The sequence below is a fragment of the Ochotona princeps genome, chromosome 4 (assembly GCF_030435755.1).
Source record: "Ochotona princeps isolate mOchPri1 chromosome 4, mOchPri1.hap1, whole genome shotgun sequence".
NCBI classification, from domain to species: Eukaryota; Metazoa; Chordata; class Mammalia; order Lagomorpha; family Ochotonidae; genus Ochotona; species Ochotona princeps.
Window position 1 is genome coordinate 41,957,678 of NC_080835.1, and position 16,073 is coordinate 41,973,750.

The 16,073-nt window shown below is 44.8% G+C and overlaps 1 protein-coding gene across 2 annotated transcripts in view; it reads right to left on the minus strand.

Annotated features, from left to right (window-relative positions):
• Positions 1–815: 815 nt before the first annotated feature.
• INSC (INSC spindle orientation adaptor protein) overlaps positions 816–16,073 on the minus strand; it is an 82,369-nt gene continuing 67,111 nt past the window's right edge. For both annotated transcript variants that reach the window (XM_058663330.1, XM_058663331.1), the window contains exons 9-12: positions 9,478–9,544; positions 7,873–8,028; positions 6,497–6,573; positions 816–1,095 (exon numbers count right to left, since the gene is read on the minus strand). In XM_058663330.1, coding sequence (XP_058519313.1) covers positions 967–1,095; positions 6,497–6,573; positions 7,873–8,028; positions 9,478–9,544 — 429 coding nt within the window. In that variant the 3' untranslated portion in view covers positions 816–966. The remainder of the gene's footprint in view (positions 1,096–6,496; positions 6,574–7,872; positions 8,029–9,477; positions 9,545–16,073) is intronic.

Below are 16,073 nucleotides of genomic sequence, written 5' to 3' on the forward strand. Positions count from 1 at the left end.
TTTTAGAAGGATTCAGAGTTTTTTTTTTCTAAAGAAAGATAGAAGTGCTGTTTTGTAACATCTGCCAATTTCACTAATATACATCATCTCACCAAGGTCAGGTTCAAGCTACCACATAAGGTCACTGAATGTGGGGTTGGTAGAGAATTCTCCCAGCTACCCCTGGAGGGTCAGCATGACTCAGCACTAGCATACCACGGCTTCCAGGTAACTTTGGAGGAGCAGTCACTCAAGAAATCTCACCTTATGACTCTATTACCAGCAGCAGAGAGAGGCTAAAAGAAGCTCAGATTCTGGTGTCTTTGGGAATATTTAAAATATTTAAAAATATTTAAACCTTGTGACTTCTCATTCAGTCACTCTACTGATGTACCTATGAAAACAAGGCAGCTTCCCATGCAATTTTCACAGCTGGAAACACTTCTGTGGAATAAAACCTTGGGAAACAAGAATTTAGTTTAAGACATAATTTAATATGAAAATCCAAAGCGTATTTTTGGACGATTCTGTTTATTAAAGAACAAACTTTCCTTCTAATATATTCTGTTCAACTATGAAATTCATTTTAAATTTTTGAAAAGAGTGAATTTAACTTTAAAAAATAATGGGCATTTAAAATACTCTAGTTCCAAAGTTTTCAAAAATGAGCCAAGGTAAGTGAGTTGAAAAAGCGAGATGAAGTGAAATCACCCATGACAGTCTGTCATATAAGCCATTATGCATTTCAACAACTGCAACTGAGAAGCCATGGAAGTCAAAATGTAAAAACAAAAAAGATTCCAAGGATCACAGGCTGTTTGACGATGGCTCTGTAAGAATTCATCCCTGGTCAGTTGCATGTAAAAATAAATTAAATATAAATAAAGAGGTGAAAAAAATAGAGGTGAGGAGAGCTTGTATGTACTCAGGTGTGTCCCCAAATGCATATTCTGAAGGGACATGAGAATCTTTCATCTTCCACAGTTGCTACACGAAACTCTCCTCCATGTTGCTGCAGAGTAAGAAGGAATCCATGAGTCGGGGCTGCACCAGCTGCTGGAAGTCAGAGTCCTGGAGGCCTTCAGGGCAGACCCCAGCCAACTGACGCAGAGCAGCCTAGGGAGAAGACAGAAGAGGACGGTCAAGCCTTACTCAAGCACATCTATTTCCTTCTGCTGTCCTGAGAGATGCAGTTCAAGACCAGCGCACTCCCCAGATGACTTGAGCTGAGCCTTATCTGGGCCATCAGAAACCACAGTGATCAGCCTGATCATAGGTCCCCAAAGCGGTTTTATCACACGTTCACCCAGTTTCATTTGCACCTTGTTGCACCTTGGTTACTATGATACATTTCATCAGGAATCTCTTAATGATGGATAATAATAGCCTGGTTATCTCCGCTTTTCAAGTCATCTTAGCAGCCTGGTCATTTAAAAAAAATTTCTATTTTAAAAATCTCTTCCACTGAATGATATATTCAAGTTCAAGGTACACTCATTTTCAGGGTTGTAACTTTCAGACGCATCAAAGAAATTATATTTTTAGGTTGTAAACTAACATTAGAACAGCAAGGACTATTCACTGATGCAGAAATTCAGCAAAGTCTCATGAAAAACAATATTAAACCAAGGAAGAAGACACTGACACTGGGGCATTTAACATCAAGCAGAGGGAGAAACAAGAAAGACAGGGGCAGGTAGACTGATTTCCCAAATGCCCCTATGGCATGAAGTCCATTCTCTTCCCTGGCTAATGCATTCATTCTGTAAGGCTGGACTACTTGCACCTCCCATGTGAAGCCTTCCCTGATTACCCTGAAGCAGAGACAGTTCATCTATATCCTATAGACTCAGAGTTCCTGGGCTGACCTCAAGTTTCTCACACATGAATATAACTGGCATCTGGGTGTTTATCTCACTCATTAGACTCTGAGCTTGCCAAGGGTAGGAATCCTGTTTTAGAATTCATTCGCTCTCTCTCTTCCTCTCACGTATAGTAAGCACCACAGTGTTTTACATGGGTTTAATACACATGAACAGCTTTAAAGCTAGAGCAACCTGAAGTGGTAAATGTGAGTTATGCACCCTTCAAGATCTATTTACATGGACTGAAACAATGCAATCTAAGTGCTCCGTGAATACTATTTATTTCCCTGTTGCTTACAGGTACACAGCTGGGTAAAAGGCATCCGTCACTGGAAATGAAGGAAGTTGGGAGAATATCTAGAATGGCAGAGGCAGCACAGAAGGAGGTCAGTCAATCCTCACATAATAACTACATACAGTAGTTCATCTAATCCTGACATTATGCTATTCCTCAGAGAGGAAAAAATGGCTATCGTCAGAATCACTCAGTGATCTTAGCCCAGGGCCTTCCTACTACACACACAGGTGATATGCTACAACCTCAGAACACTAAGTTATACTGAGTACAAGGCAGACACAGAGCTCATTACCTATACATGACAAGTAGCCTGTTGCTGAGAAATCAGGCCAGGAGCGTGAAAACAGAGGGTGATTTGAGCTGATTGATGGAGTCGCAGCTGCTGGCATATCTGCCAGATCAAGCATAAGAAACACATGTTTCTGAGCATGTCTGAGACAGTGGTGGCAGGGAGGTGACTCGCCAGAACAGACTCTGCCAAGTGTGCCTGCTTCTCCTAGGAGGTAATTTGCTCCAAGGTAAGTACAGCACTTTCAACTCCTCTCCAACTAGGAGAAATATCCAGTGGGGACGGAACTGGGAATCACTCTCCAGATGTGGGTTGGAGTCTCTGGGGCATTTTGCATCAACCAACAGAGGTAAAACTAAGAGGGAGAGGACAAAAAGAGACAAGAACAGAAAGACAAAACAGGTCCATAGGACAGGGAAATAGCAGTGATACAAAGAAAAGGAAGCAACAGAGAAACAAAACACAAAGGAAATACTAAACCAGAGAAAGAGATGAACTTGACAAAGGAAAGATACTAAGCATGAGAGTATGATGGAGAGAACAGAAAAATTAGTGACAAAGAAAGGGAAACAGCCTTTGCTAGGAGAGGGGCAGGAGAGAGGCAGAACACGGAGCGAAGGCAGAGACAAAAAGGAAGTAGAGGGAGCAATGGGGGATAAAAGATGAGGGAACAACAAAAACAAAACAACAGCCAACAACAACAACAACAAAAAAAAAAAAACAGAGAAAGGGGAAAGAAGCAGAAAGTGCTAAGAAAAGAGATAACCTCAGGAAGAGGGAAAATAAAATGAAAGCATGGATAAAGAAACAGATATCTTCTTCTCAGAGCCCTCTAAATGTTAGCGGAATGCAAACCCCTCATCAGCATAGAGCACCCCCTTCCTCTGCATGCACCGTCCTCAAAGGGCCCTGCATCCTTCCAGGCCCTTTCTTAGCCTCTCCTTTTCTGGGAGGATGAACAACTCATTCTCCCAGAACCTCATTCCCAGACAGCCTGAAAACACCCAAGTATTAAACAAGCCCACAGTCCACTGACAGCTGCTTCATTAAGGAAAAATCAATTCTGTCTGGGAGATGCGATCTGCGGCATCACCTTCCCAGACACGGAGATGATAATGGAAATTTCCACCCTCCACCTGAAGAGAGCCCTTGAAACAGAGAAGCCAGGGGGCCAGAGGGGGGAGGAGCAGGAAGGGTAGCTTCCAACTCCATCTGCCAGGCAGGGCTCCAAGTAGCTACCTTGCCAGCTGGGGATAGCACCCAAACACTGAAGCCCTTCTAGAGTCACATCATGGACACCCACCCTCACTGGGAGCTGGGGTGAGTACACAAGTCTGCCAGTCCTAAAGTGAGACAATACAAAGTCACCAAACTCAACGTTCTATGTCAATACAAAGAGCTAGACAGGGGTCCTTGTCCTAAGATGGTTTCCAGGATAGAAGGGGGAGAAGTGCAGATCCTTCCCCAGGAGGCAGCATAGTGAGACTAGGGCCATATAAGACCAGAAGAGAAAGGGTGTTGTCCCAAAGTCCTAACTCCCAGAGGCAGACAGGCCTGTGTCTGAACTCTGAGACTCCCCCTTACATCCCCGGCAGCATGAATAATACAGGCTGTATCAGACAGGGTAGGATAAATCCCAAGAAGGAAGCCTGGGACCTACAGTGTGCTTGTCATCTTAGCACCACTGACAGCTTCTGGAAAGGTTGAAGTAGGCCAGGCATTGAGATTAGAGGCAGGGCCAAAATAAACAACAGTGTGGAAGATACTTAACTTGGGGCAAAGGCAGGGCATGTTTCAGGCTTGGCCAACATGGGTACAGCCTGGAAAGCACAGATCTTCAGACCCAAAGCATTGGTTAGGCTCACAACGTGAGGGGCTGAACAAGCGACAGTGGCCTATAGAGAACAGGCAACCATGGTCGGATTTCATGGAAGTGCTACAACTATAATCTGTCATTTCGAAAATTAACCAGTCAGCTAGAGAATGGATTGGAGAGAAAGGGGCATCTACTGACTAATTCATAAGAACAAATACACCCCCCTTCCCAGCTGGAAGTCATTTTACAGATGACAAACAGAAGCCAACCCCCCTGTGAGCTCTCCATTACGTTAACAGTACAAATGACAATAGTCATAAGCCATCCTATCTAAATGGGACTTTATGGTTTCTAAAGTGTTTTCACTATTCAGACTCAGGAAGTCTCTGGCTCTCGAGACTGTGAGGAGAACGGGAGGTGAGGCCATTGTTACATGAGTGCCAGCTGTTAACTTCCCCCAGTTTTACTGGCAAGATGTGGCAGAATTAAGAGACTGTGAACCTGGGTTAGAAAAGTGCATTTTTATTTTCAATAACCTTGAACTGAAACTTAGAAACAAACAACAAACTTAGCAACAAACAAAAAAAAAGTAGAAATCACATATGTTTTTATATCGCATAACAATTTCTGAAAACATCTTCAAGTATCATTTACAGTTATTGCTAGTCAGGATTACAATGCTTATTAGATTCACTGCTAGACTTTATTTAGTGTGTCAACTAAAAAACAGATATGAATGTACTAGATGCTGAAACATTCTAATATATTTTGTTTCTTCTTGATTCTACATATTTTGTTTTATGCATTGAACACATTATTTTGGGATGAGTACTCAACAAAACTGTCAGGATGCTACTGGGACATCTGCAATGCACAATGGAGTGTGTGGGTTCAAGTCCTGGGTTCCACTTCTCATCCAGCTTCCTGCTAATTATATTCTGTGAGTTAGCAGGCAATGCCTCAACGTAGCTGGGTTCCTGCCACCCATGTGGGATACAGTTCTGGGCTCCTGGTTTTGGCCTGGCCTACTCCTGTCTATTGTAGACATGTGGAGAGTGAACCAGCAGATGGAAAACTTTTGTCTCTACCCCTCCTCACCCATCTTTCAAATAAGATAAATCTTTAAAGTGCTCTGAAAGGGGTCCATAAGCTTCAGCAGACTGCCAAAGGTACAGAGTGCAGACTGCTTGTGTGTCCCAGAACAAAAGCCTTAGGAGAGCTGACATCATTGTCTCTTCCCACTCCAAACCCCAACTGCGTCCACAGAGCTTACAAAAGCCAACAGCATATCCAGTAAATATTTACTGAATGAAAAGTATAGCATTTAGTGACTGCCCCAATATCACACAGCTCAGTAGTGCTAAGACCATTACAGGGCTATCTGACTACATTGTCCTGCTGCTTCTGTATCAGCACAACACAAAGCAGGAACTCCCAGAAATGGGAAGCAGAGTAAAACTTTGAGTAAGGAGATAAACTGCAACAGCATGGAGGAGCTTTAACTCCCTAAGTGGCTCCTCCTTCGTGTTCCTGAGGACCAATCATCTGACACTCTCTTCTGAAAGCTCAATCGCTGTGACAACACAATGGCTTCCAAGTTACTCCAGGGAAGGGGAGAGGAGTGACAAGCATGCGCCCCCACCTGGTACTGTTGAATCTTTCATGGTATCCTCAGCATCAAGTAGCTGACTAGGCGGTTCCCAGGGCATTTGGATTCACGGTGAAGATCTTGGTAGCTGGCTGAGTAATCCCTCTATCCTGTAGCGTTCCTGCCCTTTCCATCCCACAAAGGAGTAAGGAGTTCTAATACGGGAAGATCCAGGAAAGGGTTTTTCTCCAGGGGTGAAGGGAGACTTCCATCAACATGTCTACCTTGCAGGGGACTTCCATGTGCCAGCCCCCCTCTTCTGACAGTGCCATCACATCAGCACTACCACCTGGCATTTCACCCACCTGCTGCTCGGTTTGATCTGCTGTTAGAGTCTTCCAGAACCTTAAAACTCGTGACTACTAAAACTGTGGTAACAGGACAGAACCCAGTTTCTTAGGCCCTTTCACAAATACGATCTCACACAATTTTCATCAAAATTGTATGAATTAAATGCAACAAGGATGATACATGATCACCATTTTGAAGAGAAAAATTGAAACCAACAGAGGCTTTTGTGGCTCACCCAGCATATGCAGGTCTCCTAGCCATCTGTCTGCATGCCCACAGACCTAGGTTACAGCTGTGGGAAGAAACTTACCAGGCAGGCCACCAGCACGGCATCACTGCTGTTCCTCTCTGATGGGGATCTGCAGAGCTCGATGAGACGGGACATGCCTGCAAGATCCAGGGAGAGACTGATGCTTGTGATGCGGAGACCTGACCTGACATGAAAGTGTTGACCCTCTGCATTGGAGCCCGATCTGCTGAGGAAGGGGAATGAACCCACTCAGAGGGGTTTGCGGCAATTTTCTGCTAATCAGTTGCAGTAGCAAAGCACAACCCACAAGTGCAACCTGCAGCAACTCAGCAGACTCAGTTAAAGCAGTGGCCCAGGGACTGCCCATCTCTCCTGTCTGAAAACTTCCAACTTCACCTGTGCTGGACATGACCTTTATGTCCTTCCCGGAGGGACTTCTGAGCCAAACAGTACATTTGCCACAACTGCATATTTCAAGCAAAAAGTGTTGTGGCTAAGATTATGGAAAACCACAGACTGTATGAATGTTTCCCAGAGCATTACTAAGGTAAGTTAAATAAGTGATTTTTCAATATACGTTTAACTATGGGTTAAGAAAACATAAGATAGTAGCAGAAGTTACACAGACAGGGGCTACATGTTTATCCTGCATCCAGCCTCAATAAAGCAGGGACCCTTTGTTGTCCTGGGCCACCTCCTATGGTACTTCACTATGTGGTGACATTGCTATGCCTTTCCCTGCTTCTACTTACAGTGCCTTCCTCGGCGTTCACACCAAAATGACTCCCATTGGCCCTTCAAGCCACAGCTTGGAAGCTTACTTCCTGGGTAAAACACCATGCCTCACGGAGATAAATGTGGGCTCCTGCTCCTGGCTGCCTAATTTGCAGTGGACACTCAGAGCATTGCTCCTGAACCCAGCTGCAAATAGTTCTCCTCACATTTCTCATCCCCAGAAGGTTGAGAGTCTCTGGTCAGGACAATATGATCGTCAGTGTTTCCTGTCAGGAGAGAATTTAGCATAGGGTGCGCAATCTGTAAATACCTGTTAGGTAAATAAGTGACTAACTAAATGATGGAGTGATTTGCTGAATGACTTAATAAATGAATGCATAAGTGAAGAAATGAAGTAATGAATCAACAAAAGGACAAGTTAGTGATCAAATGAGGCATTGGATGAGGAAACAACTCATTGAGTAGATAGATGAATGAATATCTGCATGGAAGCACAGGCTTCCGGTTAACAGTCATTGTTCCAGCCGACTCACACAGTCCTCTCCGGGGCCTTCGTCCCTCCATGTGCTGCCCACTGAGCCTCCTCTGCCAGCAGTCAGTCCAGCCAGCCTCTGGGCACGGCTATGGCTGCTGCCATGAAATCAGGGGCAGCTGTCCTCATCTACCTCACCCCAGCCACAGCCACTGCCACCACCACTCACAGCTGAGACGCACAGCCTCCCGGGCCACATCTGGGTCTCTGCTGAGCCGGGCCAGGGTCACTGCTGCTTTCTGCTGCACTCGCTCACAGGCTGCCACCTCGGCAGGGGTCCCAGACCTTGGCTTTTCAGACAGCATGCCCATGATGAGCTGAACCCCTAGACAAGAAGCAATGAACACTTGGTAACCACAGGCTGCAGGCAGACAGATGGCTGCAGGGCTCAAACACAAACTGTCAGATGACTTGGATGGTATCAATCACAGAGACCAAGGCACCTCTTCTTTTCCCTAATTTCATGTGGCATGTCACCATACTTGGAAGGGATATCAAAGCACATATTTGTTTTTCCCAATGCTATGATAGCTTCTGCTGAAAGCTTGGCACTGTGCTAAATGCACAGTTCATGCACAGTGCTCTGAAAGCTCCCTGGAGCCTCATGAACTAGTCCTGCTATGATTCCCTTCAAGGCCCAGAGAGAAGTAGAGTACCTTGCACACAGACATTTAGTAACTGGGAGAACAGGTATGGAACTCAGGTAGCTGGTTGCTCCCCATCACCTTTTTGATAGCTGAGGTTGTAACTGTTAACTGAGTCAACCAGCAGTACTTCATAAACAACAAACCCTGTACACTGCCAGCCATTCCCATCTCCAATTCACAGATCCATGGAGATGCACTCTCACCGACCACTTGAACCTGACACCGACAGAACAGTGCACAAGTGATCCCTCTCAGCCTCTTGGCCTCAGCTGGCTCAGCAAAGTTTCTCATTATTAACTCAATCACACAAAATTAGCACAAAATTATGTCTTTCAATTAGACCCGGAGTGATGGGAGAAGGGCAAACATACATCTGTTAAAGACAGCCGGGCAAGCTGGGTTTCACCAGAGCAAAGGCAGCCGCAGAGGCTCCCAGCTCACTCAGCCTCATTAGCAGCCCTGGTTTCCAACCAGCTGATAATTGTTGCCTTATTATCCTGTCACAGGTAGCCCTCACTGCTCCCTGCTTCCAGCTGCAAGACAGCAGCCTTGTTTTCCAGCATAGGTTGCTTAGATCAGCTTCCAGGGCAAGGAAACCCGGCCCCACCTCTGAAGACTCAGCACAGATGGGATCAGCGGAGCAAGTGGAGGAAGAGACGCTCTCATCGAGGGCTCACGGCATTCAGGTTGCCGTGACCGGAGGCCCACCCTCCCCGCCTCCCAGACATTTCAGGCTTCTAGAAAGCCCAGTAAGATGGGAATGATTTAAGATTGGAATGTATCCCTTTTAAGAACAGATGTTTACTTTGGGATCACAATGACACAAATGCTTTCTCCTCACCATCCCAGCCTACCTTACCCTCTCCCTGATTTCTTCTCCCTGGGCTACTATCACCATCTGACATTCTTTATCTTTTTGTTCATTGTGTCTCAGTAAATGTTAAGCTGCAGAAAAGCAAGCAAATATTCATGTATTGGCCCAGTTGCACACATACATATGCTAGTGCAAATGTGGAGACACACATACATATTTATACATCTCTATATTGATATCCACACAAGCATGAAGGCACCTGGCTCTGTTTACCCAATTGACCCATTAAGCATGCACATTGCTGCAGACATACCATTCTCCTGGATGATGTCGGAAGCACACTGCTCCAGGACGGACATATTGGCCAAGATGGTCACAATCTGGAAGAGAAAATGGTGAAAACTAAACACCAGCTACAAATGGTGCTCTCCACATAGATCAGTCAGGACTGCAAAGCTTCCCTTCGTCCTATAACTCCTTACTGTCCACATAGCCAGCCCTTTTCATGGCATTTTCTTCCCTCTTCATGGGCCTCTGCCACCAGAACATATTTTCCCAGTGACTTGATGTCCACTAATCAGCATGTAGTCTTACGATGACCCTCAAGCGCCCCAGGATCCAACTCCGCTATGCTGGCTAGTCTTTGTGACAGCAGGTGCCTGCCCTGGTTTGGGTTATCCCATCTCCACTTATCCCTGATATTGACTCTCACCTACTTTCAACTTGAAATGAGTGAAGGTCAAAGCAGAGCACAACACCCCCAGCATCAGATGTTGCATGGAATCTGATGGGAGAGTTCATGCTCAGCTCTACTTGGCTAGTCTGTGGTCTGAACGCCTTGTATATCAGTCTTCACGGAAGGGTTCTGCCTGTAGGAAATGGACACTGGCAGAAGGCAGAGAGGAAACTATACTTACAAGCCCATAGGGTGCGATACATTTTCCTTGCATGTCCTGGTATATCCAAGAGAACATCGGGAACTCAACCCACAATTAGGTTAAGAAGCCAAGAATTGACCTATTCCAGGGACCCCAAATTGTCAAGGTGCCAAAACATCACTGGAATACATTAGAAATACAGTGTCTATTTGCTCTTTTGCCACCCATGACATTACTCCTGGCATAACCAACAAACTGAAAATTCACCTACTTTCAGAAAGCAGACAGCACTCCAGAGTGATAGTTAAATAATGAAGTGAAATTAAAGACCCTTCTCACAGATGTCTCTCTCCTTTAAGATTTGTTTTATTCATTTGAAAGCCAAAGTGACAGAAAGAGAGAGAGACAAAGAGATTTTTCTATCCACTGGTTTATTCCCCAAACAGTTGCAACAGCCATGGCTGGGCCAGACTGAATACAGGATCTTGGTACTCCCAACTGAGTGGCAAGGATTCCAGCACTTGAGCCATCTTTCACTACTTTCCCAGGCTTGTTCCCAAGGAGCTGGATCAGAAGTAGAGTAGCCAGGACTCGAACTAGCACTCTGACATGGGAATTCCAGAGTTGCAAAAATGGCTTAATCTGTTGAACCACACACCAAATAGATGTTATCTCTCAGAATGTTTCTTCAGAGTATCGGGCACAACATAAGCCCAGGCAGTGGTCCCATCTCTAGGATGGTGACTCTGTAGTCTTCTGAAGATAATCTAGGCAACAACAATTCTAAAACTGGATAGTAACATGGAGCTGTGTCTGAACCAAAAAGAGATGAGTGAAAAACAAAGCTCCCAAAATGCCATGTTCCTAAGAGGCATAAAGTGCAGAGTCTTCAAGAGGGAAGAAATAAGCCAAGTTCATGTCAAATTAGAGTTCATTTGTTTTCTCTGGGCTGTTAGTAGCAGCAAGGAGCACAGCCTCTGTTTCCAAGACACAGGAGCGGCTGCACCCTACCTCTCATCAGCCTGGCCTCCCTCAGCAAAGCACAGGCTTGGTATCCAGGCTCGCTGAGAGAGGGAGAAACGAAGGAGGGTAGGAGGGAGTGAAGGAGGGAAAGGGAAAGAAAGAGAGAAAGGGAAAAGGAAAAGGAAAAGGAAAGGGAAGGAAAGGGAGGTAACATTTGTCTGCAGCAAGGGGTTCATTATACGGAAATTATTAGCTGTGTCACAGGCACAGGTAGGTCTTTGTGTCAGACTAATTTAGATCCTGTTAATGAAAATTACTTCCTCTTTACAGAGCCTGTACCCCATGTGGTTTTCTGAGGTGTAGATAAAGTATTCAATTAAGCACCATTTGAATAAATGCCAATTACGATCTGTGTGGGGTCCCCTTTCTGCCACATCCTCATGTGTTCCCTGATGTGGAGGGGAAAGAGGCCAATGCTTCCTCTTATGCATGGCTGGGAGTTTAAAAGCAACTGGTTTACCTGACAACATGCAAGGGAAACCACACTTTGAGGGAAAAATGAGCGGCAGTCAGGCAAGCCGCTTTCTCTGGCCCAGGCTAATTCAGTCCTGGCTATGGCATCAATTAAGTCCTGCTTCTAAATGAAAAGGCCCTGTTCTCCCTGCAGTTGCTTGGTGAACACAGAGGCCCTAGATTAGAGACAGTGCAGTGCCTTGGCTAGTCACACTGATCAGCCTCAATTCAAGCTCTCTCTTCACTTACTGTCAGTATGACTTGGCCATATTATCTACCTTCTGTGTCTTGGTTAATGAAGGTGTCTCAATTTCCAGTACATAACAAATTTCCACAAGCTAAAGGACTTAAAGCCACACATTTTATCATTTTGCGATTTGGGGGATCCAAAATGGGTCCTAAATGGGTCATAGGGAACTGAAATTAAGCTATTAATAGATCCACATTCTTCCTGGATAATCTGACTTCTAGAAGTTACGCACACTCCTTAGCACTTAGCTCTGCCTCACGCTCACACGGCGTCTTTAATTGTATCTTATCTCCTGACGCTTATTCTTCTGCTTCCCTCTTCTAAGAATGTTGGTGATTACATGGGGCTCATCTGGATAACATTCTCATCTCAAGGTGCCTAACATAATCACAATGTGCCAAACCTCTTTCGACACACAAGGTAATTTACCCACAGGTTTGGTGGAGTAGGACATGGCATGGGGCAGGGAGCACTACTTGGCTTTATTATAGATAATAGAAATAAGGACTGCTTTAAAAATTCATGATTGGCTCTCTTAGCTCTCAGAATCTGTGCTGAAATGAAAAGAATGCAATCTGCCCCAGGAAGAAAAACCTGGAAGGACATAGGCCCTAAAGGGGCATGCCAAGTTGCACGAACCAATATAACACAGAGGGCCAGGCACTGGTGTGGCCCAGATGTGCTGCTTAGCTGGAATCACTCCCAAGGGGAAGAAAAATCTTAGAGCAGGAGCAGCCCTTCTGAGCAGACACTACCTTTAGGGGCACTTTGAAATCCCTTTTCCTTTGGCCTCTAAAGGTTTTAGGGAAAACTCAAATAAAAAACTGATCCAGAATAGCAGGGGAAGCTGCCTTCTGCCCCAATATGCCATTACTTCAAGGATAAAAATCTGTGGGGATTAGGAGGTTGGTAAGCCTTTTGATACCAGCACATGTAGAGGAAAAGGCTGGCCCTTACAGCACAGAGCAGGTATTCTGGAAACACCTGTCCACAGACCACTGTGAAGAGATGGATCAGACTCACCTCACCTCCTTAGCAGGGCATCAGTGGTCAGTCAACTTCACCTCCCAACTCTGCTTATATTCCTTTTCATGTGTTATGTAGGAAATTATTACTGAACCAGACGAAAGGTCTGTGAAGAATGTCTTTAAGACACCCCAATAGAGGCAGGTGCTCTTATCTGACAGAACTCACAACACAGAAAATCTGATACACAGTTAATGCAAAGCTTTGATTACTTCCATGTAGGTTAGGAATTAGGGCAAACAGCAACTCACATTAGTGTACTTAGAATTATTCTTTAACTGTCAGATAGGATATTTTTAAAGTTTTATTTATATTTTATTGGAAAGGCAGACCTACAGAGACAAGGAAAGACAAAGAAAGATCTTCCATCTGCTGGTTCACTCCCCAAGTGAATGCAAAGGCTGGAACTGAGACAGTTTGAAGCTAGGAGCTAGGAGCCTCTTCCAAGTCTCCCATGTGGAAGCAGAGTCCCAAAGCTTTGGGCCGTCCTCTACTGCTTTGCCAGGCCACATCAGGGAGCTGGATGGGAAGTAGAGCAGCCAGGACATGTACTGGTGCACATATGGGAACCTGGTAATTGAAAGGGGAAGATTATCCAATCGAGCCACTGTACTGGGTCCCAGATGGAATATTTAGATTTCTATTATCACTGTGTTAATTATGATTAACAAGATCAACTGTGGCATTCACTACAGCAGTTTCTACTCTTTTTCTTACATGTCATCATTGATATATGTGACATGTCAAACTGAATATTTTAGTAAGCCTGGATTTCAAAAATTTGCACCAAAACATATTTTTGTTCCATTTCCTATTAATTCTTTGACATATCCATGTATGTGCTTGACAAAGCCTTATAAACCATAAAGGGCTTTTGAGATATCAGTCAAAATTACAATTCCAAGTTACTGGCATTCATGATAAGTGAACTCCTGCTAAAAATGGTAACCACAGTGAGTCTTAGAAATGCTACAAAATCTGGTTAACCTAAAATGCCAGATAGGGTAGGCATTTTATAGTTGTTAGCATATTAGTTGGGATGCCCATGTCCTGTATCAGTTCCTGGGTTCAGTCTCAGTCCCTCCACTTTGCATCCAGCTTCCAGCAATGCACACTCTGGAAGGCACCAGGTGATGGCTCAAGTATTTGGGTACCTGATGTGCATATAGGAGACTGGACTAAGCTTCAGGCTCCTGGCTTTGGCCCAGCTCAGCTCAGGCTGTTTTAGGAATTTTAAAACTGGACAAATGGATAGAAGACTTCTCTGTCTCTCTGCTTTTCAAATGAATTGAAATAAATGGATTTAAATTTTAAAATAAGCAGAACACAAAATGATGTATTTCTATCAGAAATGTATATCAGCAGCCTCTGTGAAAACAATTTCTGAAGGTCACTGAAAGGTATCCTAAGTGACCATTCAAATTGCTTTTTAGTATGTTCTCCATGTTGAGCACATCCACCTACAGCCCTCAATTCTGTCCTCTGGATTAGAAAAGGGAACAGATAAACACAAGCTCCAGGCTTCCCCAACCACAATCCAAACCCCAAAGGTTGATACAGGATAGGAATGGCCAGTTTGCTCAGGTTGCACAAACAAAGTGTAATGGCTCTTGTTGAGATGACCAAACAGAGGTGGACAAAGTCTAGATTCAAGGCCAAGAGCAGTTGGCAGATTCATTACTGGAAGCCTCATGGGACATTTACTCTCTTAAGTATTTGAGGGGGCAGTGAGCACTTCAGAACCCAATTCATCTTTTTTGTCTTCCCTCTAATCAGCTTCATCCTCCTCCTGCTGCTATAGGAAAGAGCCATTTGTTTCATTAATGGGTACACTCTCACTAGCTAAGTGGTTGCTCAGAGCCAGGGCAGAAGGTGAAGCCATCTTGAGGACAGCAGGAGACGTGTCTCGCTTATGTGGGGGCAGGAACAGCTTCCCACTCAGGCTGCAGGCTTCTCTACCTGGAGCTATTCACATGCTCCCCAGGTTCTGAGCCCCCTCTTTCCTGGGAATCAGTGAAGCTTCCAGAGAAGGCCAGCTATGCCTAGTGATCAGAAAGGGTCTCTGCACAGAGCCACCGGATGGCTGAGCTGAAAGAGGCTTGACCAGTTGCGCAGATAAAGCAGCTGTCTGAAGGCTCCCATTCAGTGCTCTGTGTTACACAAAGGCTAACACCAATGCTAACCTTGACAGTCGCTTCCACTGATTTAATAGTTTCTATGCTCTAGGATCTGTGCCAAGGGTTTATACTCATTGGCTTCTTTAATTATTATCTCAGATTTGTAAAATGCATGTTCTTCTTTGGAGCAAAAGTTTTGAAAAATAATAATATTCACCACTAATGTAAAACTTAGTAGGTACTAAGCACTGTTTCAAGCCATTACAGCCATTTTCTCAATAAACCCTCACAACAACCCTGCAAGGTAGGCATTCTTGTCCCCATCAGTAGATGAAAAAAACAACAACTAAGATGCTGTGACCTGCTCAAAGTCACTCAATCAGTAAACGCCCCCAGCAGAATCAATGTCCAGTTTCCTTGCTCCCACAGCACACTGCATCTTTGACTTCATTTCAAACACAGCAGCAGATGAGAATCAAAGGTCAAGGTCCAGGTCAGATCAAGCTTTAAATGCTAGCCAGCCATTTGGCAATCACACTGTTTGGCATCCTCATGGCGTATAGCTAATTTATAATTAGGGCAAACACCACAACATCAGAGTATTACTGGAACCCTCATATACTTAGAAATGTTTCTCTGAATTGCAGATTCTGGGGTCGGCTGCCCTTTCACAAGAAGCAACAGAAGAAATGTCATTCCACCTCATCTCTTGAAGCAAGCAGGCATTTAGGGAACTAGGCCAGGATGCCAGCTCCAGGCAGAAGTCCTAAGTCCTAAGAAAGTCTGGGGTAGTACAGAATGTGGACCATGCTCTTATAAAGAAAAGTGTACTATTAGATATGGACCCTACAAAAAGAGGCAATTCTGGAGAGTGGGGGCCAACAGGGTAGGCCTTCCTTGAGAGGCTCCAAGAGGAGTTGGAACCCAAAGCTGCGGCAGCTTCAACTAAAGATAAGGCAAAGAGAAACAGGTGGTAGTTGAGGCTGAAACTGTGGCAGGAATCATCTACCTTGGGGATTGGCAAGAACCTGGTGAAACTGGCACCTCTAACAACCAGCTGATTTATGCTGGGTGCTGGTGGTGGTGGGTGTGTGTGTGTGTGTGTGTGTGTGTGTGTGTGTGTGTATACACATCCTTTGGGGTTGGGGGAAATAGCCTCAAA